This window comes from Oncorhynchus tshawytscha, linkage group LG06 (genome assembly GCF_018296145.1).
Source record: "Oncorhynchus tshawytscha isolate Ot180627B linkage group LG06, Otsh_v2.0, whole genome shotgun sequence".
NCBI classification, from domain to species: domain Eukaryota; kingdom Metazoa; phylum Chordata; class Actinopteri; order Salmoniformes; family Salmonidae; genus Oncorhynchus; species Oncorhynchus tshawytscha.
The window spans coordinates 1,136,509-1,164,206 of NC_056434.1; the positions used below are offsets into that span (position 1 = coordinate 1,136,509).

Consider the following 27,698-nt stretch of genomic DNA (forward strand, 5'->3'; position numbering starts at 1 on the left):
ACCAAACCTAATGAGTGTTTCATCTAGCAATACCTTTCATATAAAGTAATTGCCTTTCACAGTGCAATGCTCACAATACTTTTCATATGATTCTCTTCTCATTTGTTTGAATACATTTGACCATCACTTAATCCAACTGTGTTTAATGGTTAATCACTTAACCATTTGGTAAACCTATAGATTAAAAAAATTAAAAAATCTACTATATATGGATTTTGAGAACTACAGAAATAAAGTGTGTGTTTGTAAAGTATAAACATTTAAATGACATGTACTGTATGATACATGATAGCCATACATAATGACTACTCATTATTGATAATTGATTTCACATGGTTGGAACCACAATTGGTCACCATATATTCAATCTCTCCCAGTCTGTTGTCCACGCTTGCTTCAAAATGTCCACCATTGTCCCTGTTCCCAAAAAAGCAAAGGCAACTGAACTAAATGACTCACTTCTGTCATCATGAAGTGCTTAGAGAGGCTATTTAAGGTTCATATCACCTCCACCTTACCTGACACCCACTCCAATTTGCTTACCGCCCCAAAAGATCCACAGACGATGCAATCGCCATCACCCTGCTCACTGCTCTGTCCCATCTGGACAAGAGGAATACCTATGTAAGAGTGCTGTTCATTGACTATAGCTCAGCATTCAACACCATAGTACCCTCCAAGCTCATCATTAAGCTTGAGTCCCTGGGTCTGAACCTCGCCCTGTGCAACTGGGTCCTGGACTTCCTGACAGGCCACCCCCAGGTGGTGAAGGAAGGAAACAACACCTCCACTTCGCTGATCCTCAACACAGGGGCCCCACAAGGGTGTGTGCTCAGCCCCCTCCTGTACTCCCTGTTCACCCATGACTGCGTGGCCATGTACGCCTCCAACTCAATCATTAAGTTTGCAGACAACACAACAGTAATGGGCATGACTACCAACAATGACAAGACACCCTACAGGGAGGGGGTGATGGCCCTGGCGAAGTGGTGCCTGGAAAGAAACCTCCCTCAACATCAACAAAACGAAGGAGATGATCGTGGACTTCAGGAAACAGCAGAGGGAGCACGCCCCTATCCATATCGAAGGGACAGCAGTGGAGAAGGTGGAAAGCTTCAAGTTCCTTGGCGTACACATCACTGACAATCTGAAATGGTCCACCCACACAGTGTGGTGAAGAAGGCGCAATAGCGCCTCTTCAACCTCAATAGGCTGAAGAAATTTGTCTTGTCCCCAAAGACAAGCTTTTACAGATGCACCATTGACAGCATCCTGTCGGGCTGCACCGCCTGCAATCGCAGGGCTCTCCAGAGGGTGGTGCGGACTGTCCAACGCATCACCGGGGGCACACTGCCTTCCCTCCAGGACACCTACAGCACCCGATGTCACTGGAAGGCCAAAAAGATCATCAAGGACAACAACCACCAGAGCCACGGCCTGTTCACCCCGCTATCATCCAGAAGGCGAGGTCAGTACAGATGCATCTGAAAAACAGCTTCTATCTCAAGGCCATCAGACTGTTAAATAGCCATCACTAGCCGGCTTCCACCCGGTTCCTCAACCCTGTACCTTAGAGGCAGCTGCCCTACACCAGAGGGAGGGAGGCAGATTGCAGGGAACTGTTTTGTCTAATGAAGTCCAGGCCATTGTCATTGGCCATGTGGTAAACAGAGGCCTTACCATGGCAGAGGCTACCAGATTAGTGACCAGGGATGTTCTCTTGATAAGTGAATTGGACCATTTTCCTGTCGAAATGTAACGTGTAATTTTGGGTGTCAGAGAAAATGTATGGAGTAAAAAGTACATTATTTTCTTTAGGAATGTAAGTGAAGTAAAAGTAAAAGTTGCCAAAAATATAAATAGTAAAGTAAAGTACAGATACCCAAAAACTACTTAAGTAGTACTTTTACTTAAGTACTGTACACAACTGCTTACACCACTGATGGGTACATTACATTAGGTAACATCCAGACCAGAAAGTGAAAAAACAAGATACAATACAGCAATGACACCACTTACTTAAAAGAACACACAGAACTACAGTAAATTTAACTACAGTAAACTTAACACAACAGTAAACTTAACTGAGGCATACACTCATTGGACTGGAAACTTTGTTCCAGCTACCTACTGCTTATTCAGCCCTAAATCTGATGAGTTGTCATTTTCTAAAGGAAAACATCCTTTAAGAAGAAATGACAAAAGGAAATCTAAATGTCCTGTTTTGTGACGTGGTGGAACTGTCAAACCGCAGCACTAGGATTAGGCAGTTTGATAAGCTATAAAACAATAGTGAAGTCTTGTGAAAATATGTCTGGATTAAATTGATGAGTATGAGTTTATTTATTCTTCTCCCTATTAAACCCAAATGAACCGTGGGGATTTTGATTTTCATCCAAGGGGGCTCTACAACTTTAGCTGTAGTGTGTCCTCAGAAAGGTGCAGTGTTCCTTTAAAACGTTGAACTACAGTTAAGGGTTTCTCTGCTCTAAGCTGTGTTCATAACCAAATGGGAAAGTGGTAATTACCAGTTGTGAAGTTGTAAATATGAGTCGAGTACATTACCATTTTGAACTTGGAAAAACCATCAAACATGGAGGTCATTAGAAGGCTTGTGAATGTTTTGCTCTTTTTTGCCCATAAAAAGTAGAGAGCTGCTAGAGCTGCTTTCACTTTCTAAATCAAAAGGAAGATGAACAGAATCAATTTTGATCAATTTGTATTTTGTTCTTTCCATAAACAACAACTGCTGAAGATGCCGCCATACTTGCTGTTTTTTTTTGTTGACAAATGACGTCAGAAAGGTGCAAGTCAAGTAGGAAACACAGGATGATATGTCTCGTTCAAGACAACTGGGAACTCGAAGAAAAACTAGCTCCGACTGGGAAGAATGGTTTTGAACTGTAACAGTAACTAGGAATTCCAAGTCGGAAACTCGGCGGTGTCATCCTAGAGCTCCGACTTACCGACCTGAAGATCAGTAAATTCATGATTTTACCTCAGTTTTATTCAGAGTTCCCAGTTGTCGTGAAAGAACCAACAGAGCTTCCCTTGCCTGACAGGTTTCCTGACAACTCATCCTGAATTTAATTATGCTGCTCTATCGATCGCGCCACACACCAGTCTGGACCTACCATCCTAGAAGTAGTTTTTGCTGACTTCAAAATGACCTGATTCATGATTCGTGTAGGCCAGCTCTGGTCCAACCCATCAGTTTCTGGAACCAATCGGAACGGGTTGAACGCATTTGAGAAGTTGTCGAGGAGGAAGCAAAAATGTGGATGGGTAGCCAGGCAAGAGTTCCCCACTAGTACCAGTTGGTGGGGCTTTCAAATGGTTTTTTTCCAGTCGTATGCTCGTATTTATGAAATTACGAGATGTTGTGAATGCAGAAAAATTTGGGTTGATGACTAGTAAAAATGTTTTGGCAGTAATCAACCATGTTTTGTTAGTCATCTAGTCATCAACCATGTTTTACTAGTCATCTAGTCATCAACCATGTTTTGTTAGTCATCTAGTCATCAACCATGTTTTACTAGTCATCTAGTCATCCACCATGTTTTACTAGTCATCTAGTCATCAACCATGTTTTACTAGTCATCTAGTCATCCACCATGTTTTACTAGTCATCTAGTCATCAACCATGTTTAACTAGTCATCAACCATGTTTAACTAGTCATCAACCATGTTTTACTAGTCATCTAGTCATCAACCATGTTTTACTAGTCATCTAGTCATCAACCATGTTTTACTAGTCATCTAGTCATCAACCATGTTTTACTAGTCATCTAGTCATCAACCATGTTTTACTAGTCATCTAGTCATCAACCATGTTTTACTAGTCATCTAGTCATCAACCATGTTTTACTAGTCATCTAGTCATCAACCATGTTTTACTAGTCATCTAGTCATCAACCATGTTTTACTAGTCATCTAATCATCAACCATGTTTAACTAGTCATCAACCATGTTTTGCTAGTCATCTAGTCATCAACCATGTTTTACTAGTCATCTAGTCATCAACCATGTTTTACTAGTCATCTAGTCATCCACCATGTTTTACTAGTCATCTAGTCATCAACCATGTTTTACTAGTCATCTAATCATCAACCATGTTTAACTAGTCATCAACCATGTTTTACTAGTCATCTAGTCATCAACCATGTTTTACTAGTCATCTAATCATCAACCATGTTTAACTAGTCATCAACCATGTTTTGCTAGTCATCTAATCATCAACCATGTTTTACTAGTCATCAACCATGTTTTACTAGTCATCTAGTCATCAACCATGTTTTACTAGTCATCTAGTCATCAACCATGTTTTACTAGTCATCTAGTCATCAACCATGTTTTACTAGTCATCTAGTCATCAACCATGTTTTACTAGACATCTAGTCATCAACCATGTTTTACTAGTCATCTAGTCATCAACCATGTTTTACTAGTCATCTAGTCATCAACCATGTTTTACGAGTCATCTAGTCATCAGCCATGTTTTACTAGTCATCTAGTCATCAACCATGTTTTACTAGTCATCTAGTCATCAACCATGTTTTACTAGTCATCTAGTCATCAACCATGTTTTGCTAGTCATCTAGTCATCAACCTTGCGCAGTACAATGGAGCAGCTTCGATTTTTGGACCAATGGCAGAATAGGAAGCATTGTTCGATTCTGTTGGCGTGAGAATGAAGATGAGTGGAGCTGAAAGGGTGTCGTGGGTGAAGAGTCTGAGGAAGCACGGTAGTAGGAACCACTTTCCTGACTTCCTAGAGTGCCCTGTAAGGGTGAAAGAGGTCGCAGTAACTAGGATCAAGGCTATCCATTAGGTCTCCTATGTGGAGGCAGGACACATGCTGAAGGAGCGAGTGGTGATGAGATGGTAGTGGATTCCCCACAGCCTGTAGTTCATGTAATGCATCAGAGGGATCTTGAAATACTAATAGTGAAGAAGGTGAACTTAGTTGCGTTTATTGCGCAGTGATAAATTGCACTTGACAAAATTATAACAAATAGAATAACTCTATCATTGTGAAGGTGCCGAAAATATTTTTGTATCTCCAGGACTTCACGTCCGATACGTTGCAGGGAATGCTGGATGAAGATAGACATTTTAATCCGACTGAAGGAATTTTAGTTTATGTATTTAGTTGCTTATGGAATATTAGGTGTATGTTTTTTCCCCTTCCCCTATTATTACAACGTTCAGGTTTCACCCCATCCAGTAGGTGGCGGCATGCACCTCTCTGTTTGCGGACCGCCATAATACCAGAAGAAGAAAGAAGACGAAGACATTTTTTGACATTTTTAAAACAAGTATTTAACTAATTTTTAAATATTTTTTTATTTTGTATAACAAAGTATAATGGATGTATATTATAGTCCAGTTGGGGTGGTAATGCAACGTATTGGATGCCAACCGCCATTAAACGATGGAGGAGAAGAAGGAGGAAAAGGAAATAAGAAATAAAGTGTAGCGTATTATGAATAAACATGGAGTGGGTGATTACACAGGCCTTCTGGAAGATCTGGCGAAGAACAAGATGATGGACAAGAAAAAGAAACTGGAAATGTTTACGAGGGAATATGGAATGAGGGATTTCACAGAACCGTTTGGAAGACCTTGAGGAAACTGAGAGTGACGAGAGTGAGAATGAATTAAATGTGGTGGCGAGTGCAGTGATGACTGTTGAGAAGAAGATGAGTGTAGAGGGAAGCAGTCTGTCGAGGAAGGTTGGCGTCAAGTGCAAAAAGCAGAATACGTGCTCAAGTAGCTCAGAGATGGAACCGGACGAGAGTGTGGATGAAATTCCTGCAGTGAGGACCGCCGAGATCGGGCCTCTGTCCGAGGATGTAAAGGATGATTCTGGCCCAGCACAGAAAATGTTGTATGCCGAAGCAGTGAAGAGGGTGGTAGACGAAGATGGGTACGGGGTGGGGGATCCTGAGAGGATTCCTGTGAGTTTACTGCTGAACATTTGCAGGGGATGTTGAATGGTAGTGCTCTGTCCTCCCAGACGGTTGGTCTGGAGTAGGATTAGGGAAGGTTAAATAGTGGAATGGGGTGGTGTTTTACTGAGGGCTAATACTTGTCAGGGTAATTTTTCCTTCTCTTGTTAACTAATGTGGGTATTCCGTGAATGGCCTCACACTCCAGTACAGTAGGGGGCAGTGTATGCACATTCAATTGGATGCGACCCGTCAACACAATCCTAAAGAAGAAGAAGAAGTCTGATAGGTCTGATAGGCTTGGCTCATCAAACTGTACCATGGATGCTGCTGTTGCCAAAAAACCAAAGCTATGCAGATTCTTCTTTCCTTTGGAAAAGCAATTGATGTTATTTCCCATTTTAATTCTGCTGATAAACCAGGCCTCTAAAATGAACGCCGAGGACGGAGTTATGGAGGAACTGGCATCTGAGAAAGAGGCAGAAGAAAGTCATCGACAGGACAGTGTGAATTTATTGACATTCATTTTACTGCTGACATTAACAATTCTGACCATTTGGCTTTTCAAACACAGAAGAGTTCGTTTTCTCCATGAGACCGGGTTGGCAATGATATACGGTAAGACTCGACACATTAATCTGTCAGACGTTTGCAACGCATGTAACTTTGCCAACCCAACCCCCTAATCCCCGTATGAATGATGCCAACTCACGTCGGTGATTATTAGTGCGGCTCTATGTCACTGCTACATTGAACCATGACGAGTTAGTTACAATTGATCAATATTGTAGATACATTGTAGACAGTTAAAATGTTACGGTATTACATGATGCGCCATTCAGCGCTCATTCCCAGTCCTAATTGGTTTAGATGGGAGTGACAGTCTCGAATGTGCTACACAGTATTTAGATTGGGCATCACAGTCCTGCATAGATACCCACAGAACCATGTTCCTATGCCACCAACAAATAACAATATATTATAGCTTTGACTTGATTGGTATAGCCTGAATCACATTGCACTATTGGCTAGTAGGAATAATCATGATTTTTACTTGACATATTAGCAGATAAATTGTATAACGTCATGGCCTGGGTTTACAACTACTGTGTTGACTCATTCATTACCCATAGCAGCTTGTAGTAACTGCTCCATATCATGGATGGAATATCTATCTATCTCTCTATCTCTGTCTCTGTCTGTCTGTCTGTCCTGTCTCTGTCTGTCCTATCTCTATCTCTCGCGCTATCTCTCACGCTATCAATCTCTAAATATATATCTGCCATGGGATGCAGTCAGTGTGGCGCAACTACAATACAAACATCGCCTGATGTTTCTGAAAATGTGCTTCTCACTCTGCTGAGTCAAGACATGTCAATGTGATGTGAATCAAGAGCCTATCCCCTTAGAGAATAAGAGCACCTTCTCCCAGCTGCCCACTGCTCTGAGGCTAGGAAACACTGTCACCACCGATAAATCCACTATAATTGAGAATTTCAGTAAGCATTTCTCTACGGCTGGCCATGCTTTCCACATGGCTACCCCTACCCTGGTCAACTGCCCAGCACCCTCCACAGCAACCCGCCACAGCCCCCACCATTTCTCCTTCACCCATATCCAGATAGCTGATGTTCTGAAAGAGCTGCAAAATCTGGACATCTACAAATCAGCCGGGCTAGACAATCTGGACCCTCTCTTTCTAAAATTATCTGCCAAAATTGTTGCAACCCCTATTACTAGCCTGTTAAACCTCTCTTTCGTATGTCCTGAGATTCCCAAAGATTGGAAAGCTGCCGCGGTCATCCCCCTCTTCAAAGGGGGTGACACTCTAGACCCAAACTGCTACAGACTTATATCTATCCTACCCTGTCTTTCTAAGGTCTTCGAAAGCCAAGTTAACAAACAGATTACTGACCATTTTGAATCCCACCATACCTTCTCCGCTATGCAATCTGGTTCCCGAGCTGGTCATGGGTGCACATCAGCCACGCTCAAGGTTCTAAACGTTATCATAACCGCCATCGGTAAGAGACATTACTGTGCAGCCGTATTCATCGACCTGGCCAAGGCTTTCGACTCTGTCAATCACCACATTCTTATTAGCAGACTCCACAGCCTTGGTTTCTCAAATGATTGCCTCGCCTGGTTTCCCAACTACTTCTCTGATAGAGTTCAGTGTCTCAAATCGGAGAGCCTGTTGTCCGGACCTCTGACAGTCTCTATGGGGGTGCCACGGGGTTCAATTCTCGGGCCGACTCTCTTTTCTGTATACATCAATGATGTTGCTCTTGCTGCTGGTGATTCTCTGATCCACCTCTACGCAGACGACACCATTCTGTATACTTCTGGCCCTTCTTTGGACACTGTGTTAACTAACCTCCAGACGAGCTTCAATGCCATACAGCTCTCCTTTCGTGGCCTCCAACTGCTCTTAAACGAAAGTAAAACTAAATGCATGCTATTCAATCGATCACTGCCCGCACCTGCCCACCCGTCCAGCATCACTACTCTGGACGTCTCTGACTTAGAATATGTGGACAACTACAAATACCTGGGTGTCTGGTTAGACTAAACTCTCCTTCCAGACTCACATTAAGCATCTCCAATCCAAAATTAAATCTAGAATCGGCATCCTATATCGCAACAAAGCATCCTTCACTCATGCTGCCAAACATACCCTTGTAAAACTGACCATCCTACCGATCCTCGACTTCGTTGATGTCATCTATAAAATAGCCTCCAACACTCTACTCAACAAACTGGATGCAGTCTATCCCAATGCCATCTGTTTTGTCACCAAAGCCCCATACACTACCCACCATTGCGACCTGTACGCTCTCGTTGGTTGGCCCTCGCTTCATACTCGTCGCCAAACGCGAGTGGGTAACCCGCCTCTATCATCCGTTCTATTGGCCAAAGTGGAATCACAGGTGAATAAACTGGATGAGCTCCGTTCAAGACTATCTTACCAACGGTACATTAAACTGTAATATCTTATGTTTCACCGAGTCGTGGCTGAACGACAACATGGATCATATACAGTTGGCTGGGTTTTCGGGCATCAACAGGACAGAACAGCTATTTCCGGTAAGACGAGGGGTGGGGGTGTCTATTTGTCAATAACAGCTGGTGCGCAATGTCAAATATTAAGGTAGTCTCGAGGTATTGCTTGCCTGAGGTAGAGTATCTCATGATAGGCTGTAGACCACACTATCTACCAAGAGATGTTATAAAAAAACATTTTTTATAACGTAACTCAAACGGAAGGAGTTTGCATTTTGGCGCAGTGCTGAGGGGGATTTTTTCTTGCTGTCATACTAAAGCAGGAAGTACCAGTGACTCGCTCAATACGGAAGTAGTCAGATGATGTGAATGCTACGCTACAGGGCTGTTTTTCTAGCACAGACTGGAATATGTCAATGGCATTGAGGAGTATGACCCCTCAGTCACTGGCTTCATCAATAATAATCTTAATCCTTTATTGATGCTTTGCTTATTTGATGGTTCGTCTGAGGGCATAGCGGGATTTCTTTTAAGCGTCCAGATTAGTGTCCCGCTCCTTGAAAGCAGCAGCTGTAGCCTTAGCTCGGTGCGGATGTTGCCTGTAATCCATGGCTTCTGGTTGGAATATGTACGTGCGGTCACTGTGGGGGCGATGTCGTCAATGCACTTATTGATGAAGCCGATGACTGTGGTGGAAAACTCAATACCATTGTCAGGATCGAGGCAAAGATGAACAGATCAAAGTACAGAGAGATCCTTGATGAAAACCTGCCCCAGAACACTCAGGACCTCAGACTGGGACGAAGATTCACCTTCCAACAGGACAACGACCCTAAGCACACAGCCAAGACAATGCAGGAGTGGCTTCGGGACAAGTCTCTGAATGTCTTTGTGGCCCAGCCAAAGCCCTGACTTGAACCCGATTTGAACATCTCTGGAGAGACCTGAAAATAGCTGTGCAGTGACGCTTTCCATTCAACCTGACAGAGCTTGAGAGGATCTGTAGAGAAGAATGGGAGAAACTCTTCAAATACAGGTGTGCCAAGTTTGTAGCGTCATACCCAAGAAGACTCGAGGCTGTAATCGTTGCCAAAGGATCTTCAACAAAGTACTGAGTAAAGGGTCTGAATACTTATGTCAATGTGATATTTCTGTTTTAATGTTTTTATATGTGCAAAAATGTCTAAACCAGTTTTTCTTTGTCATTATGGGGTATTGTGTGTAGATTAATGAGGGGAAAAAAACTTCAATCCATTTTACAATAAGTAACAAAATGTAGAAAAAGTAAAATGCTCTGAATACTTTCAGAATGTACTGTGTGTAGGATGAACCATGACTAGAATACAGTATATACAGTGCCTTGCGAAAGTATTCGGCCCCCTTGAACTTTGCAACCTTTTGCCACATTGCAGGCTTCAAACATAAAGATATAAAACTGTATTTTTTTGTGAAGAATCAACAAGAAGTGGGACACAATCATGAAGTGGAACGACATTTATTGGATATTTCAAACTTTTTTTAACAAATCAAAAACTGAAAAATTGGGCCCCAGGGACAGGCCAGAGCATCCTAAGAGTTACACCTTCTGTTACACCTTCTGTCTTACTGTGTTCAATACAAGGCATCCAAACCTCATGAAAGTCACCTGATATACCCTTCATTTGAATGTTAAAATTCCATCTCATCTCTCATTGCTAAGCCTATTTGTAGGTGAATTGTAGTCTGTTCTGTGATAGCATCCTTGTGTGGACATAGGGACAGTATTTGTGCTTTATTTAGTCAGGAACTCACCACAACGGAGTTCCCGGGACATCCAATTTTCTACTGCTTGAGTTCCTGATAGAATATTGGCTAAAATTACCACCAGCACCTATTTCAGTCCTTGTCAAGCACCATGTTGCAGGATAATAACACATATTGTCAGTTAGAAACCATTTCACATGGCATATGCCTCTTCGGTGTCATTAGTAGGAGGTTGCCACAGCCTGTTGGGGTTGCCTAGAGGACCAGAATCTGTCCGTCTATCTCTCTGCGTAGTCTGTGTGTGAGCCTGGCCCTCTTTAAGATGCACTGCACACCGTCCGGCTAGTCTTAGCTGGAGGACAGACAGACTCAGCTGCCGTGTGTTGCTGAGACATGACTGACTCTATGCTAATGTCCTAATACTGACTAAAGCAGTAATAATAATGTAGCTAGTAATGATACATTATTATTGTATTTTTTATCTAGTAATAATAATAATAATAATAATAATGTAGCTAGTAATAATAAAAAATATAATGTAGCTAGTAATAATGCAGCTAGTAATAATAATAATGTAGTTAGCAAATGTAATAATGATAATGTAGTAATATTAATAATAAAATAATATTCACATTAATGATAGCTACAGCAATAATAATAATGTAGCTAGAAATAATAATGTAGCTAGCAATGTGATAATGTAGTTATAATAGTGTAGCTAGTAATAATAATCAATAATAATAATGTAGTTAGTAATAATGGTATTAGTAGTAATGTAGCTCGTAATAATGTAGCTAGTAGTAGCAATAATAATTAATAATGTAGTTAGTAGTAATAATGTAACTAGTAATAATATAAATAATAATAATAGTAGTAGTAATAATAATGTAGCTAGTAGTAGAAGTAATACTAATTTAATAATAATGTAGCTAGTAATAATAATAAAGCTAGTAGTAGTAGTAAATAATTAATAATGGTGTAGCTAATAATAATAATAATGTAACCAGTAATAACAATAATAATGTAGCTAATAATAATAATGTAGCAAGTAGTAATAATAGAAAGGTAGTTAATAATAATAATAATAATGTAGCTAGTAGTAATAATAATCTAGCCAATAATAATGTAGCTAGTAATAATAATGTAGCTAGTAATAATAATAATGTAGCTAGTAGAATAATAATGTAGCTAGTAGTAATAATGTAGTAGTAATAATAATAATAATGTAGCTAATACTAATAGTGTAGCTAGTAATAATAATAATGTAGCTAGTAAAATAATAATGTAGCTAGTAGTAATAATGTAGTAGTAGTAGTAGTAGTAGTAATAATAATAATAATAATAATAATAATAATAATAATAATAATGTAGCTAATACTAATAGTGTAGCTAGTAATAATAATGTAGTTGTAATAATATTAATAATAATAAACTGAAATAAAATATCCCAGAAATGTTCCATATGCACAAAAAGCTTACTTCTTTCAAATGTTGTGCTCAAATTAGTTTACATCCCTGTTTGTGAGCATTCCTCCTTTGCCAAGATAATCCATCCACCTGACAGGTGTGGCATATCAAGAAGCTGATTAAACAACATGATCATTACACAGGTGCAACTTGTGCTGGGGACAATAAAAGGCGTCACACAACACAATGCCACAGATGTTTTGAGGGATTGTGCAATTGGCATGTTGAGTGCAGGAATGTCCACCAAAACGGTTGCCAGATAATTGAATGTTAATTTCACTACCATAAGCCACCTCTGAGGTTTAAGACATTTTGGCAGTGTGAAGATATTATATCCTCAGTATATCTCTCTCTCTCTCGCCCTCGCTCTCTCTCGCTCCCTCTCTCTCTCCTTCCCAGGACTGTTGGTAGGTGTGATCCTGCGTTATGGAATCCCAGCCACCAGCTACCACAAAAGAACTCCTCCCAGCTGTTCTCTTGAGGAGGGGCCAGTCAGTACGCTCCTACTGAACGTCAGTGGGAAGTTCTTTGAGTACACGCTGAAAGGAGAGATCAACTCGAGGGAGATACACAATGTGGAGCAGAATGACATGCTGCGCAAGGTAACAATCATACACACACACACACACACACACACACACACACACACACACACACACACACACACACACACACACTATGTTGGAGCAGAATGACATGCTGCGCAAGGTAACAATCATACACACACACACACACTATGTTGGAGCAGAATGACATGCTGCGTAAGGTAACAAACATACACACACACACACACACACACACACTATGTTGGAGCAGAATGACATGCTGCGCAAGGTAACAATCATACACACACACACTATGTTGGAGCAGAATGACATGCTGCGTAAGGTAACAATCATACACACACACACACACACACACACACACACACACACACACACACACACACACACACACACACACTATGTTGGAGCAGAATGACATGCTGCGTAAGGTAACAATCATACACACACACACACACACACTATGTTGGAGCAGAATGACATGCTGCGTAAGGTAACAAACATACACACACACACACACACACACACTATGTTGGAAAGAATGATATGCTGCACAATAATATAGTTATGATAACCCCCAGACTATAACCCCCCAACTACTGACTAAACACAACTGTATTACCCCCCAACTACTGACTAAACACAACTGTATTACCCCCCCCAACTACTGACTAAACACAACTGTATTACCCCCCAACTACTGACTAAACACAACTGTATTACCCCCCAACTACTGACTAAACACAACTGTATTACCCCCCCCAACTACTGACTAAACACAACTGTATTACCCCCCAACTACTGACTAAACACAACTGTATTACCCCCCCCAACTACTGACTAAACACAACTGTATTACCCCCCAACTACTGACTAAACACAACTGTATTACCCCCCAACTACTGACTAAACACAACTGTATTACCCCCCAACTACTGACTAAACACAACTGTATTACCCCCCCAACTACTGACTAAACACAACTGTATTACCCCCCAACTACTGACTAAACACAACTGTATTACCCCCCAACTACTGACTAAACACAACTGTATTACCCCCCAACTACTGACTAAACACAACTGTATTACCCCCCCCAACTACTGGCTAAACACAACTGTATTACCCCCCCCAACTACTGACTAAACACAACTGTATTACCCCCCAACTACTGACTAAACACAACTGAACTGTATAACCCCCCAACTACTGACTAAACACAACTGAACTTATAACCCCCCAACTACTGACTAAACACAACTGTATTACCCCCCAACTACTGACTAAACACAACTGAACTGTATTACCCCCCAACTACTGACTAAACACAACTGTATTACCCCCCCAACTACTGACTAAACACAACTGTATTACCCCCCAACTACTGACTAAACACAACTGAACTGTATTACCCCCCAACTACTGACTAAACACAACTGAACTGTATAACCCCCCTCCCCCAACTACTGACTAAACACACCTGAACTGTATACCCCCTCCCCCAACTACTGACTAAACACAACTGAACTGTATAACCCCCCCCAACTACTGACTAAACACACAACTGTATAACCCCCCAACTACTGACTAAACACACCTGAACCCCCCCCCCAACTACTGACTAAACACAACTGTAACTACTGACTAAACACAACTGTATAACCCCCCAACTACTGACTAAACACAACTGAACTGTACTAAACCCCCCCCCCCAACTACTGACTAAACACACTAAACACAACTGTATAACCCCCCAACTACTGACTAAACACAACTGATAACCCCCAACTACTGACTAAACACAACTGTATTACCCCCCAACTACTGACTAAACACACCTGAACTGTATAACCCCCCCCCCAACTACTGACTAAACACACCTGAACTGTATAACCCCCTCCCACAACTACTGACTAAACACAAACTGTATAACCCCCCCCCCAACTACTGACTAGACACAACTGAACTGTATAACCCCCCCCAACTACTGACTAGACACAACTGAACTGTATAACCCCCCAACTACTGACTAAACACAACTGTATAACCCCCCCCTAACTACTGACTAAACACGACTGAACTTGTGGAAAGGCATCCTGAAAACATTTCCCAGTATCCAGTCCAACCTATTTTCATGTCAGTCTCTGCATCCTGAATCTGTGGTTGTCTGTACAGTCCTGGCTCGCTAAGTATTTGATCACAAGCAGCCCTGGTTGGCAGTGCTTTACAATGTAACCTCTTTGTCATCAGTCTGCATCTCAGCAGTGTATTAGCTGGCTAATAGCAACTTGTTTAGGATTGATCTGTTTACATACATGTTTTTCTCCTAAATGTACAGGTTACCTTTGACCCTGAAGTATTCTTCAATATACTGCTACCTCCAATCATTTTCCATGCTGGATATAGTCTCAAAAAGGTAAGTGACAGCTTTAACATTTGTATTCTGTATTTTTTAAAACCTTTTTATTTAACGAGGCAAGTCAGTTAAGAACACAGTCTTATTTTACAATGACTGCCTACCCCGGCCAAACCCTCCCCTAACCCGGACGACGCTGGGAAAATTGTGCGCCGCCCTATGGGACTCCCGATCACGGCCGGTTGTGATACAGCCCGTGATCGAACCAGAGCCTCAAGCACTGAGATGCAGTGCCTTAGACCGCTGCGTCACTCGGGAACATGTGACATGTTATTCTGGTGTAATTTCTGACTTCAGATTGGCCAGTATTGTCTCCTAGGTAGTAGCATGTAAGAACTGTCCAGGTTTCTCAACATCGCAACAGTGTTCAGTTGACTCAGGACATTGTTACTGATATTAAAAGGTTAACTACTGTAGCAAGGCGCTCAACATGATCTGGTCATCTACTGTGGTTCAGAATGGGCTGATCTGCTGCAACAACGATATCTCTGATTGGACATACTGTAGACAGGGGAGCCCTCTCATTGGCCAGCCTTTAGAGTATCACCCTTCTGGGAGGAAGCCATGTCCCAAATGGCACCCTATTCCCTAAATAGAGCTCTATGGGCCCTGGTCAACAGTAGAGCTCTACCCCTATGGGCCCTGGTCAACAGTAAAGCACTACCCCTATGGGCCCTGGTCAACAGTAGAGCTCTACCCCTATGGGCCCTGGTCAACAGTAGAGCTCTACCCCTATGGGCCCCGGTCAACAGTAGAGCTCTACCCCTATGGGCCCCGGTCAACAGTAGAGCTCTACCCCTATGGGCCCTGGTCAACAGTAGAGCTCTACCCCTATGGGCCCTGGTCAACAGTAGAGCTCTACCCCTATGGGCCCTGGTCAACAGTAGAGCTCTACCCTATGGGCCCTGGTCAACAGTAGAGCTCTACCCCTATGGGCCCTGGTCAACAGTAGAGCTCTACCCCTATGGGCCCTGGTCAACAGTAGAGCTCTACCCCTATGGGCCCTGGTCAACAGTAGAGCTCTACCCCTATGGGCCCTGGTCAACAGTAGAGCTCTACCCCTATGGGCCCTGGTCAACAGTAGAGCTCTACCCCTATGGGCCCTGGTCAACAGTAGAGCACTACCCCTATGGGCCCTGGTCTACAGTAGTGCACTACCCCTATGGGCCCTGGTCAATAGTAGAGCACTACCCCTATGGGCCCTGGTCAACACTACCCCTATGGGCCCTGGTCTACAGTAGAGCACTACCCCTATGGGTCCTGGTCTACAGTAGAGCACTACCCCTATGGGCCCTGGTCAACAGTAGAGCACTACCCCTATGGGCCCTGGTCAACAGTAGTGCACTACCCCTATGGGCCCTGGTCAACAGTAGTGCACTACCCCTATGGGCCCTGGTCAACAGTAGAGCACTACCCCTATGGGCCCTGGTCAACAGTAGAGCACTACCCCTATGGGCCCTGGTCAACAGTAGAGCACTACCCCTATGGGCCCTGGTCAACACTACCCCTATGGGCCCTGGTCAACAGTAGAGCACTACCCCTATGGGCCCTGGTCAACAGTAGAGCACTACCCCTATGGGTCCTGGTCAACAGTAGAGCACTACCCCTATGGGTCCTGGTCTGGTAGAGCACTACCCCTATGGGTCCTGGTCTACAGTAGAGCACTACCCCTATGGGTCCTGGTCTACAGTAGAGCTCTACCCCTATGGGCCCTGGTCAACAGTAGAGCTCTACCCCTATGGGCCCTGGTCAACAGTAGAGCACTACCCCTATGGGTCCTGGTCTACAGTAGAGCACTACCCCTATGGGTCCTGGTCTACAGTAGAGCACTACCCCTATGGGTCCTGGTCTACAGTAGAGCTCTACCCCTATGGGCCCTGGTCAACAGTAGAGCTCTACCCCTATGGGCCCTGGTCAACAGTAGAGCTCTACCCCTATGGGCCCTGGTCAACAGTAGAGCTCTACCCCTATGGGCCCTGGTCAACAGTAGAGCTCTACCCCTATGGGCCCTGGTCAACAGTAGAGCACTACCCCTATGGGCCCTGGTCTACAGTAGTGCACTACCCCTATGGGCCCTGGTCAATAGTAGAGCACTACCCCTATGGGCCCTGGTCAACACTACCCCTATGGGCCCTGGTCTCACTACCCCTATGGGTCCTGGTCTACAGTAGAGCACTACCCCTATGGGCCCTGGTCAACAGTAGAGCACTACCCCTATGGGCCCTGGTCAACAGTAGTGCACTACCCCTATGGGCCCTGGTCAACAGTAGTGCACTACCCCTATGGGCCCTGGTCAACAGTAGAGCACTACCCCTATGGGCCCTGGTCAACAGTAGAGCACTACCCCTATGGGCCCTGGTCAACAGTAGAGCACTACCCCTATGGGCCCTGGTCAACACTACCCCTATGGGCCCTGGTCAACAGTAGAGCACTACCCCTATGGGCCCTGGTCAACAGTAGAGCACTACCCCTATGGGTCCTGGTCAACAGTAGAGCACTACCCCTATGGGTCCTGGTCTACAGTAGAGCACTACCCCTATGGGTCCTGGTCTACAGTAGAGCACTACCCCTATGGGTCCTGGTCTACAGTAGAGCACTACCCCTATGGGTCCTGGTCAACAGTAGAGCACTACCCCTATGGGCCCTGGTCAACAGTAGAGCACTACGGGCCCTGGTCAACAGTAGTACACTACCCCTATGGGCCCTGGTCAACAGTAGATCACTATATAGTCAATAGGGTTCCATTTGGGACGCAAACTTCCAGTTTCTGTCTTAGGTTACCCTGCTAGACCCACTCTCTGATACTGGCCTGTGGGACGGCTGTGAAGGACACATTTCAGGCTGGTACTCTCTGATACTGGCCTGTGGGACTGATGTGAAGGACACATGTCAGACTGGTACTCTCTGATACTGGCCTGTGGGACTGATGTGAAGGACACATGTCAGACTGGTACTCTCTGATACTGGCCTGTGGGACTGATGTGAAGGACACATGTCAGACTGGTACTCTCTGATACTGGCCTGTGGGACTGATGTGAAGGACACATTTCAGACTGGTACTCTCTGATACAGGCCTGTGGGACTGATGTGAAGGACACATGTCAAACTGGTACTCTCTGATACTGGCCTGTGGGACTGATGTGAAGTACACATGTCAAACTGGTACTCTCTGATACAGGCCTGTGGGACTGATGTGAAGGACACATTTCAGACTGGTACTCTCTGATACAGGCCTGTGGGACTGATGTGAAGGACACATGTCAGACTGGTACTCTCTGATACTGGCCTGTGGGACTGATGTGAAGGACACATGTCAGACTGGTACTCTCTGATACTGGCCTGTGGGACTGATGTGAAGGACACATGTCAGACTGGTACTCTCTGATACTGGCCTGTGGGACTGATGTGAAGGACACATGTCAGACTGGTACTCTCTGATACAGGCCTGTGGGACTGATGTGAAGGACACATTTCAGACTGGTACTCTCTGATACTGGCCTGTGGGACTGCTGTGAAGGACACATGTCAGACTGGTACTCTCTGATACTGGCCTGTGGGACTGCTGTGAAGGACACATGTCAGACTGGTACTCTCTGATACAGGCCTGTGGGACTGATGTGAAGTACACATACTCTACATACTCTACTTTTGTACAAAGTCATTGCTGTAGAACGTGATTTAAAACCAAAAATATAAATGCAACATGTAAAGTGTAAAGTGTTGGTTTCATGTATCATGAGCTGAAATTCAAGATTTGAAAAATGTTCCATAAAGCTTATTTTGCTCAAATGAGTTTCCCTCCCTGATAGTGAGCAGTTCTCCTTTACCAAGATAGACCACACCTGTCAGGTGGATGGATTGTCTGTCGACCTCCCGGTGGCCTGTCTGTCGACCTCCCGGTGGCCTGTCTGTCGTCCTCCCGGTGGCCTGTCTGTCGACCTCACGGTGGCCTGTCTGTCGACCTCCCGGTGGCCTGTCTGTCCAGTTAGGCTAACAGCCTATCGATCTATATTCAATCTATCCATAGTTGATTTTATTTTTTTATTTTGGGTTAAACAAGTTGTACAGTTTTTAAAACAGTATTTAAGAGTACAAGAAACCCAGAGAATGACACAGTGTAAACCAGGTATTTCCAATGTGGTCCAAGTTGTAGGACATAAAACATAACAGGAAATAGCACATAAAAAAGACCACGACGAAAAGTCCCACTATTTCCGACCTTCTCCTATGTAGGCCTGCACACCTTTCTCCGTAGATGGGTTCTAACCGGCTCAGTCAGCCGGTCTCTAGCTATCTCCAGCTAGCCTGCTTCTAGCTATCTCCAGCTAGCTATCTCCAGCTAGCTATCTCCAGCTAGCTATCTCCAGCTAGCTATCTCCAGCTAGCTATCTCCAGCTAGCTATCTCCAGCTAGCTATCTCCAGCTAGCTATCTCCAGCTAGCTATCTCCAGCTAGCTATCTCCAGCTAGCTTGCTTCTAGCTATCTCCAGCTAGCCTGCTTCTAGCTATCTCCAGCTAGCCTGCTTCTAGCTATCTCCAGCTAGCCTGCTTCTAGCTATCTCCAGTGTAGCTGGATTTGAGTTTAGTTAGTCCTTTCTGAGAGCTGTAGTGCCAACCCAAGCCCCCAATAAAAGGACATCCTGTAGAGTTCAGAGGGATATAGGATCAAGCATAGAGCAACCAGAGTGGTATAGTACAAAGCAAGCTACATCTACTCAGGCTTTTATAATGCTAGCCAGCTTCAGTTAGCTTCACATTCCAGGTCAGGTTTCATCCATATTGCTCATCCACCTGCCGCTAACTCTACTAGGCTTTTAACCTTGCGTGTATGTGTTATTTTATATTGTTGCCTTGTTGAGAAGGAACATGCAAGTAAGCATTTCGTTAGACGATGTATCCCGTACACACAGTGCCTTCGGAATGTATTTAGACCCCTTTTTCAGTATTCTAAAATGGATTCAAAAAAATCTCATCAATCTACACACAATACCCATTAATGACAAAGCAGAAACTGGAAAACAAATGTGTTCATGCGGAAATACCTATTTGCATAAGTATTCAGATATTTTGCTATGAGACTCGAAATTGAGCTCCGGTGCATCCTATTTCCATTGATCATCTTGAGATGTTTCCAGAACTTGGAGTCCAGCCTGTGGCCCGTCGCTGGAGGCTCCGGCCTGTGGCCCGTCGCTGGAGGCTCTGCGCTGAGGAGGCGCACAGGAGGCCTGATGCATGGTGCCGGCACTGGTGGTACCGGGCTGGTGACACGCACCTCAGGGCGAGTGCGGAGAGGTGGCACAGGACACACTGGACTGTGAAGGTGCACTGGAGACCTGATGCGTGGGACCGGTACAGGTGACACCGGGCTGATGACACACCCCAGCACGCCCGTTCTGTAGCGCTCTCAATGCTAGCACCTCTCTCCGGAATCTTGCGTCGAACTCCTCATCCGACTCCCTGACTGGCTCTGGTTCGCTCCTCGGCTCCGCCGACTGCTCCATGTGCCCCTTATCTTAGTTTCTGTGGCCTACCTCGTTGGTATAACTCCTCGTAACTTTGAACTTTTCCATTCTGCTTTCGCTGCCTCTATTTCCTCCTTCGGATGGCGATACTCCCCAGCCTGCGTCCAGGGTCCTGCTCCATCCAGGACCTCCTCCCATGTCCATTTCTCCATTAAACGCTGCTCCTCCTTACCACAATGCTTGGTCCTTTTGGCGTGGGATCTTCTGTCACGTTCGTCATACGAAGGAGACCAAGGTGCAGCGTGGTATACGTACATTCTTCTTTTAATATAGAAAGAACACTGAACAAACTAACAAAACAACAAAATTAATGAAACGTGAAGCTAATACGAATAGTGCAGACAGGCAACTAAACATAGAATAAGAACCCACGAACGCAAAAGGGAAAATGGCTACCCAAATATGTGAACAAATACCACGATAAACAGCTGCCTCTGATTGGGAACCATATCAGGCCACCATAAACATAAAAATCACCTAGACATACAAAAACCCTAGACAATACAAAACCCCTAGACAATACAAAAACTAGCGTATTCACCCTAGTCACACCCTGACCTAACCAAAATATAAAGAAAACAGAGATATATTAGGTCAGGGCGTGACACTCTAGTGGCACAGCTAGCACTGAGATGCAGTGTCTAAGACCACTGTTCCACTCAGGAGGCCAGCGTCTAAGACCACTGTTCCACTCAGGAGGCCATGTGATAGGTATTTCAACATTAGATTTTTTTACACATTTCATTCATAAAATATTGAATAATTTGTCTTCCTCAAATGAAGGTGACACGGTCTTTGTGAGAGGGAGGGGATTTGATTGGTCCTCAACTCATGCCTCAGACACTTCATTCAAGATAAATAGATTATACCTTAGTTAGCCTGCCCCGGAGCAGGTTAGTTCTGAATGCAGGATAAATGGAGTTGGCCCTTAGTTAGCCTGCCCCAGAGCAGGTTCGTTCTGAATGTTTCATTGCCATAGAAATGTACCTACTAAAAGGTGAGCCGTTGTCAGATTGTTCGGTGTTCTCCTGCCAGTCCAGTCACACCCCCATGGGGAGGAGGGTCTGTTGTAGAGGGAGTGACCAGGTCACCAATGGCTGGTGGCTAGAAGGGACCCAGAAGAGAGACTGCAAGTTTCTCTCTGAGGGGAGATGACAGGCAACCCTCTCCCTGCTCACCAAGGCCTTCTTGTGAGGGGAGATGACAGGCAACCCTCTCCCTGCTCACCAAGGCCTTCTTATGGGGCTGGCTGACATCAATGGCACAGAAATAAGTGTTTATTTAATGCCCATGTAGATCACACACTGACCTCTCTACATTCTATGATGTAGCCTAGCGATTTATAATATCCCTTCTCTTTTTCCAGAGACACTTCTTCAGGAACCTGGGCTCCATCATAACCTATGCCTTCCTAGGAACAGCTATCTCATGCTTCGTCATTGGGTGAGTCAGCGTATTGTTGGGACTGATTTAGATCATGTCTGGTATGGAGCTCTTCTAGTCCTCTCCTCTCTTCAGAAACCTGATGTATGGAGTGGTGAAGCTGATGCAGTTCATAGGGCAGCTGACTAACAAGTTCTACTACACAGACTGTCTTTTCTTTGGAGCCATCGTCTCTGCCACTGACCCAGGTAGGCACTGGAGCTCCTCACCACCTCATCCCAGTGGAGGGCTCTCTCTACAGGCCTCCAGGAGCATACCTCTGCAGTCCGTCCTTAACATATCATCCCTCCTAGTTCACTACAAGGATGGTCATGGTACATCCTAGCAAGCAACACGTTGCTCCTCAACTCTCTTAAGTGTGTGTGTGTATTTCAGTGACGGTGCTGGCCATCTTCAATGAGCTCCATGCAGATGTGGATCTTTATGCCCTGCTGTTTGGAGAGAGTGTCATGAACGACGCAGTGGCCATCGTCCTCTCCTCGTAAGTTACCATGCTCCTCCTCTCTCCTCCCAGCGCTCTGTCTGTCTCTCTCGCTCTGTCTGTCTCTCGCTCTGTCTGTCTTCTCTCTCTCGCTCTGTCGTCTGTCTGTCTTCTCTCTCTCGCTCTGTGTGTGTCAGAGGGTTCCTCAGTTTCTGGGAAATGTTCCTGTTCCCTCCTCGTTTCCCCTCCTTTTCCCCGATGTTGTAGAGATTCCTCACTGAGGTGACAGTGTTACATCAGTAATGTTGTTGATGTGGAGCTGAGACAGAGCTGGCACTCTACTACCCCCTGCTGGAAGGCCTAGTGTGGTGCAGCTGCAATGACACATCAGGTGTTATGTGAAAGTATGATACAATTCAAAAAGGTTTTATTGTCACATGTTGGATGGTGCAGTGAAATGTATGGTTTTACTGGGTCAGCCATAGTAGTATGATAGGTGCAGTGAAATGTATGGTTTTACTGGGTCAGCCATAGTAGTATGATAGGTGCAGTGAAATGTATGGTTTTACTGGGTCAGCCATAGTAGTATGATAGGTGCAGTGAAATGTATGGTTTTACTGGGTCAGCCATAGTAGTATGATAGGTGCAGTGAAATGTATGGTTTTACTGGGTCAGCCATAGTAGTATGATAGGTGCAGTGAAATGTATGGTTTTACTGGGTCAGCCATAGTAGTATGATAGGTGCAGTGAAATGTATGGTTTTACTGGGTCAGCCATAGTAGTATGATAGGTGCAGTGAAATGTATGGTTTTACTGGGTCAGCCATAGTAGTATGATAGGTGCAGTGAAATGTATGGTTTTACTGGGTCAGCCATAGTAGTATGATAGGTGCAGTGAAATGTATGGTTTTACTGGGTCAGCCATAGTAGTATGATAGGTGCAGTGAAATGTATGGTTTTACTGGGTCAGCCATAGTAGTATGATAGGTGCAGTGAAATGTATGGTTTTACTGGGTCAGCCATAGCCATAGTAGTATGATAGGTGCAGTATGATAGGTGCAGTGAAATGTATGGTTTTACTGGGTCAGCCATAGTAGTATGATAGGTGCAGTGAAATGTATGGTTTTACTGGGTCAGCCATAGTAGTATGATAGGTGCAGTGAAATGTATGGTTTTACTGGGTCAGCCATAGTATACTGAACAAAAATATGAACGCAACATGAAACAATAAAAAATATTTTCCTGGGTGACAGTTCATATTAAGAAATCAGCCAATTGAAATAAATGATTTAGGCCCTAATCTATGGATTTCACATGACTGGACTTTGGTGGGAGTTTTTCCCCAACAAAAGGGCTTTTACAGACAGAAATACTCCTCAGACGATCCCGCAGGTGAAGGAGCCGGATGTGGAGGTCCTGGGTTGGCGTGGTTACACGAGGCCTGTGGTGAAGGAGCAGGATGTGGAGGTCCTGGATTGGTGTGGTTACACGAGGCCTGAGGTGAAGGAGCCGGATGTGGAGGTCCTGGGTTGGCGTGGTTACACGAGGCCTGAGGTGAAGGAGCCGGATGTGGAGGTCCTGGGTTGGCGTGGTTACACGAGGCCTGAGGTGAAGGAGCCGGATGTGGAGGTACTGGGTTGGCGTGGTTACACGAGGCCTGAGGTGAAGGAGCCGGATGTGGAGGTCTTGTGTACTGGCGTGGTTACACGAGGCCTGCAGTTGAGACCAGTTGGACGCGCTGCCAAATTTTCTTCAACGACTTTGAAGGCAGTATATGATAATAAGAATTAACATTAGGTTCTTTGGTAACAGCTCTGGTGGACCTTCCTGCAGTCAGCATGCCAATTGGATGCTCTGTCAAAACTTGAGACATCTGTTGTGTTGTGTGACACAACGGCACATTTTAAAGTGGCCTTTTATTGTCCCCAGAACAAGGTGCACCTATGTAATGGTCATGCTGTTTTAATCAGCTTCTTGATATGCCACACCTGTCAGGTGGATAAATTATTTCAGCTCATGAAACATGGGACCAAAACTGTACATGATAGGTGTTTAGAATTGTTCAGTGTAGTATGCTGCCTCTGGAGCAAATTAGGGTTAAGTGTCTTGCTCAAGGGCATTTCAACATATTTTTCACCTTGTCGGCTAGGGTATACAAAAGCAGCGACCTTTCACTTACAGGCCCAATGCTCTAACCGCTAGGCTACCTGCCACCTGTGAAACGTATTGTGTCTACCACCTGTGAAACGTATTGTGTCTACCACCTGTGAAACGTATTGTGTCTGTGAAACGTATTGTGTCTACCACCTGTGAAACGTATTGTCTACCACCTGTGAAACGTATTGTGTCTGTGAAACGTATTGTGTCTGTGAAACGTATTGTGTCTGTGAAACGTATTGTGTCTACCACCTGTGAAACGTATTGTGTCTGTGAAACGTGATTGTGTCTACCACCTGTGAAACGTATTGAAACGATCTGTGAAACGTCTACCACCTGTGAAACGTTATTGTGTCTGTGAAACGTATTGTGTCTACCACCTGTGAAACGTATTGTCTACCACCTGTGAAACGTATTGTGTCTGTGAAACGTATTGTCTACCACCTGTGAAACGTATTGTGTCTACCACCTGTGAAACGTATTGTGTCTACCACCTGTGAAACGTATTGTGTCTACCACCTGTGAAACGTATTGTGTCTGTGAAACGTATTGTGTCTACCACCTGTGAAACGTGTGTCTACCACCTGTGAAACGTATTGTCTGTGAAACGTATTGTGTCTGTGAAACGTATTGTGTCTACCACCTGTGAAACGTATTGTGTCTACCACCTGTGAAACGTATTGTGTCTGTCTACTACCACCTGTGAAACGTATTGTGTCTGTGAAACGTATTGTCTACCACCTGTGAAACGTATTGTGTCTACCACCTGTGAAACGTATTGTGTCTGTGAAACGTATTGTGTCTGTGTCTGTGAAAAACGTAAACGTTGTGTCTGTGAAACGTATTGTGTCTGTGAAACGTATTGTGTCTGTGAAACGTATTGTGTCTACCACCTGTGAAACGTATTGTGTCTGTGAAACGTATTGTGTCTACCACCTGTGAAACGTATTGTGTCTGTGAAACGTATTGTCTACCACCTGTGAAACGTTGTGTCTGTGAAACGTATTGTGTCTGTGAAACGTATTGTGTCTACCGCCTGTGAAACGTATTGTGTCTACCGCCTGTGAAACGTATTGTCTACCACCTGTGAAACGTATTGTGTCTGTGAAACGATTGTCTACCACCTGTGAAACGTATTGTGTCTGTGAAACGTATTGTCTACCACCTGTGAAACGTATTGTGTCTGTGAAACGTATCTACCACCTGTGAAACGTATTGTGTCTGTGAAACGTATTGTGTCTGTGAAACGTATTGTGTCTGTGAAACGTATTGTGTCTGTGAAATGAAACGTATTGTGTCTGTGAAACGTATTGTGTCTGTGAAACGTATTGTGTCTGTGAAACGTATTGTGTCTGTGAAACGTTGTGTCTGTGACCACCTGTGAAACGTATTGTGTCTACCACCTGTGAAACGTATTGTGTCTGTGAAACGTATTGTGTCTACCACCTGTGAAACGTATTGTGTCTGTGAAACGTATTGTGTCTGTGAAACGTATTGTGTCTGTGAAACGTATTGTGTCTACCACCTGTGAAACGTATTGTGTCTGTGAAACGTATTGTGTGAAACTACTGTGAAACGTATTGTGTCTGTGAAACGTATTGTGTCTGTGAAACGTATTGTGTCTGTGAAACGTATTGTGTCTGTGAAACGTCTGTGAAACGTATTGTGTCTGTGAAACGTATTGTGTCTGTGAAACGTATTGTGTCTACCACCTGTGAAACGTATTGTGTCTACCACCTGTGAAACGTATTGTGTCTGTGAAACGTATTGTGTCTACCACCTGTGAAACGTATTGTGTCTGTGAAACGTATTGTGTCTACCACCTGTGAAACGTATTGTGTCTGTGAAACGTATTGTGTCTGTGAAACGTATTGTGTCTGTGAAACGTATTGTGTCTGTGAAACGTACCTGTGAAACGTATTGTGTCTGTGAAACGTATTGTGTCTACCACCTGTGAAACGTATTGTGTCTGTGAAACGTATTGTGTCTACCACCTGTGAAACGTATTGTGTCTGTGAAACGTATTGTGTCTGTGAAACGTATTGTGTCTGTGAAACGTATTGTGTCTACCACCTGTGAAACGTATTGTGTCTGTGAAACGTATTGTGTCTACCACCTGTGAAACGTATTGTGTCTGTGAAACGTATTGTCTGTGAAACGTATTGTGTCTGTGAAACGTATTGTGTCTGTGAAACGTATTGTGTGTGAAACGTATTGTGTCTGTGAAACGTATTGTGTCTGTGAAACGTATTGTGTCTACCACCTGTGAAACGTATTGTGTCTGTGAAACGTATTGTGTCTACCACCTGTGAAACGTATTGTGTACCACCTGTGAAACGTATTGTGTCTGTGAAACGTATTGTGTCTGTGAAACGTATTGTGTCTACCACCTGTGAAACGTATTGTGTCTGTGAAACGTATTGTGTCTACCACCTGTGAAACGTATTGTGTCTACCACCTGTGAAACGTATTGTGTCTACCACCTGTGAAACGTATTGTGTCTACCACCTGTGAAACGTATTGTGTCTGTGAAACGTATTGTGTCTACTGTGTGAAACGTATTGTGTCTACCGCCTGTGAAACGTATTGTGTCTACCACCTGTGAAACGTATTGTGTCTACCGCCTGTGAAACGTATTGTGTCTGTGTGAAACGTATTGTGTCTGTGTGAAACGTATTGTGTCTACCACCTGTGAAACGTATTGTGTCTACCACCTGTGAAACGTATTGTGTCTACCACCTGTGAAACGTATTGTGTCTGTGAAACGTGTGTCTACCACCTGTGAAACGTCTGTGAAACGTATTGTGTCTACCACCTGTGAAACGTATTGTGTCTACCACCTGTGAAACGTATTGTGTCTGGTGAAACGTATTGTCCTGTGAAACGTATTGTGTCTGTGAAACGTATTGTGTCTGTGAAACGTATTGTGTCTGTGAAACGTATTGTGTCTGTGAAACGTATTGTGTCTGTGAAACGTATTGTGTCTACCACCTGTGAAACGTATTGTGTCTAC

General features: G+C 44.1%; 1 protein-coding gene across 1 annotated transcript in view; it reads left to right on the plus strand.

Annotated features, from left to right (window-relative positions):
- Positions 1–6,213: 6,213 nt before the first annotated feature.
- The window catches only part of slc9a7 (solute carrier family 9 member 7), a 95,386-nt gene continuing 73,901 nt past the window's right edge, over positions 6,214–27,698 (plus strand). Inside the window, exons 1-6 of the mRNA XM_024422874.2 lie at positions 6,214–6,569; positions 12,564–12,766; positions 15,066–15,143; positions 22,032–22,108; positions 22,184–22,296; positions 22,484–22,589. Coding sequence (XP_024278642.2) covers positions 6,272–6,569; positions 12,564–12,766; positions 15,066–15,143; positions 22,032–22,108; positions 22,184–22,296; positions 22,484–22,589 — 875 coding nt within the window. The 5' untranslated portion in view covers positions 6,214–6,271. The remainder of the gene's footprint in view (positions 6,570–12,563; positions 12,767–15,065; positions 15,144–22,031; positions 22,109–22,183; positions 22,297–22,483; positions 22,590–27,698) is intronic.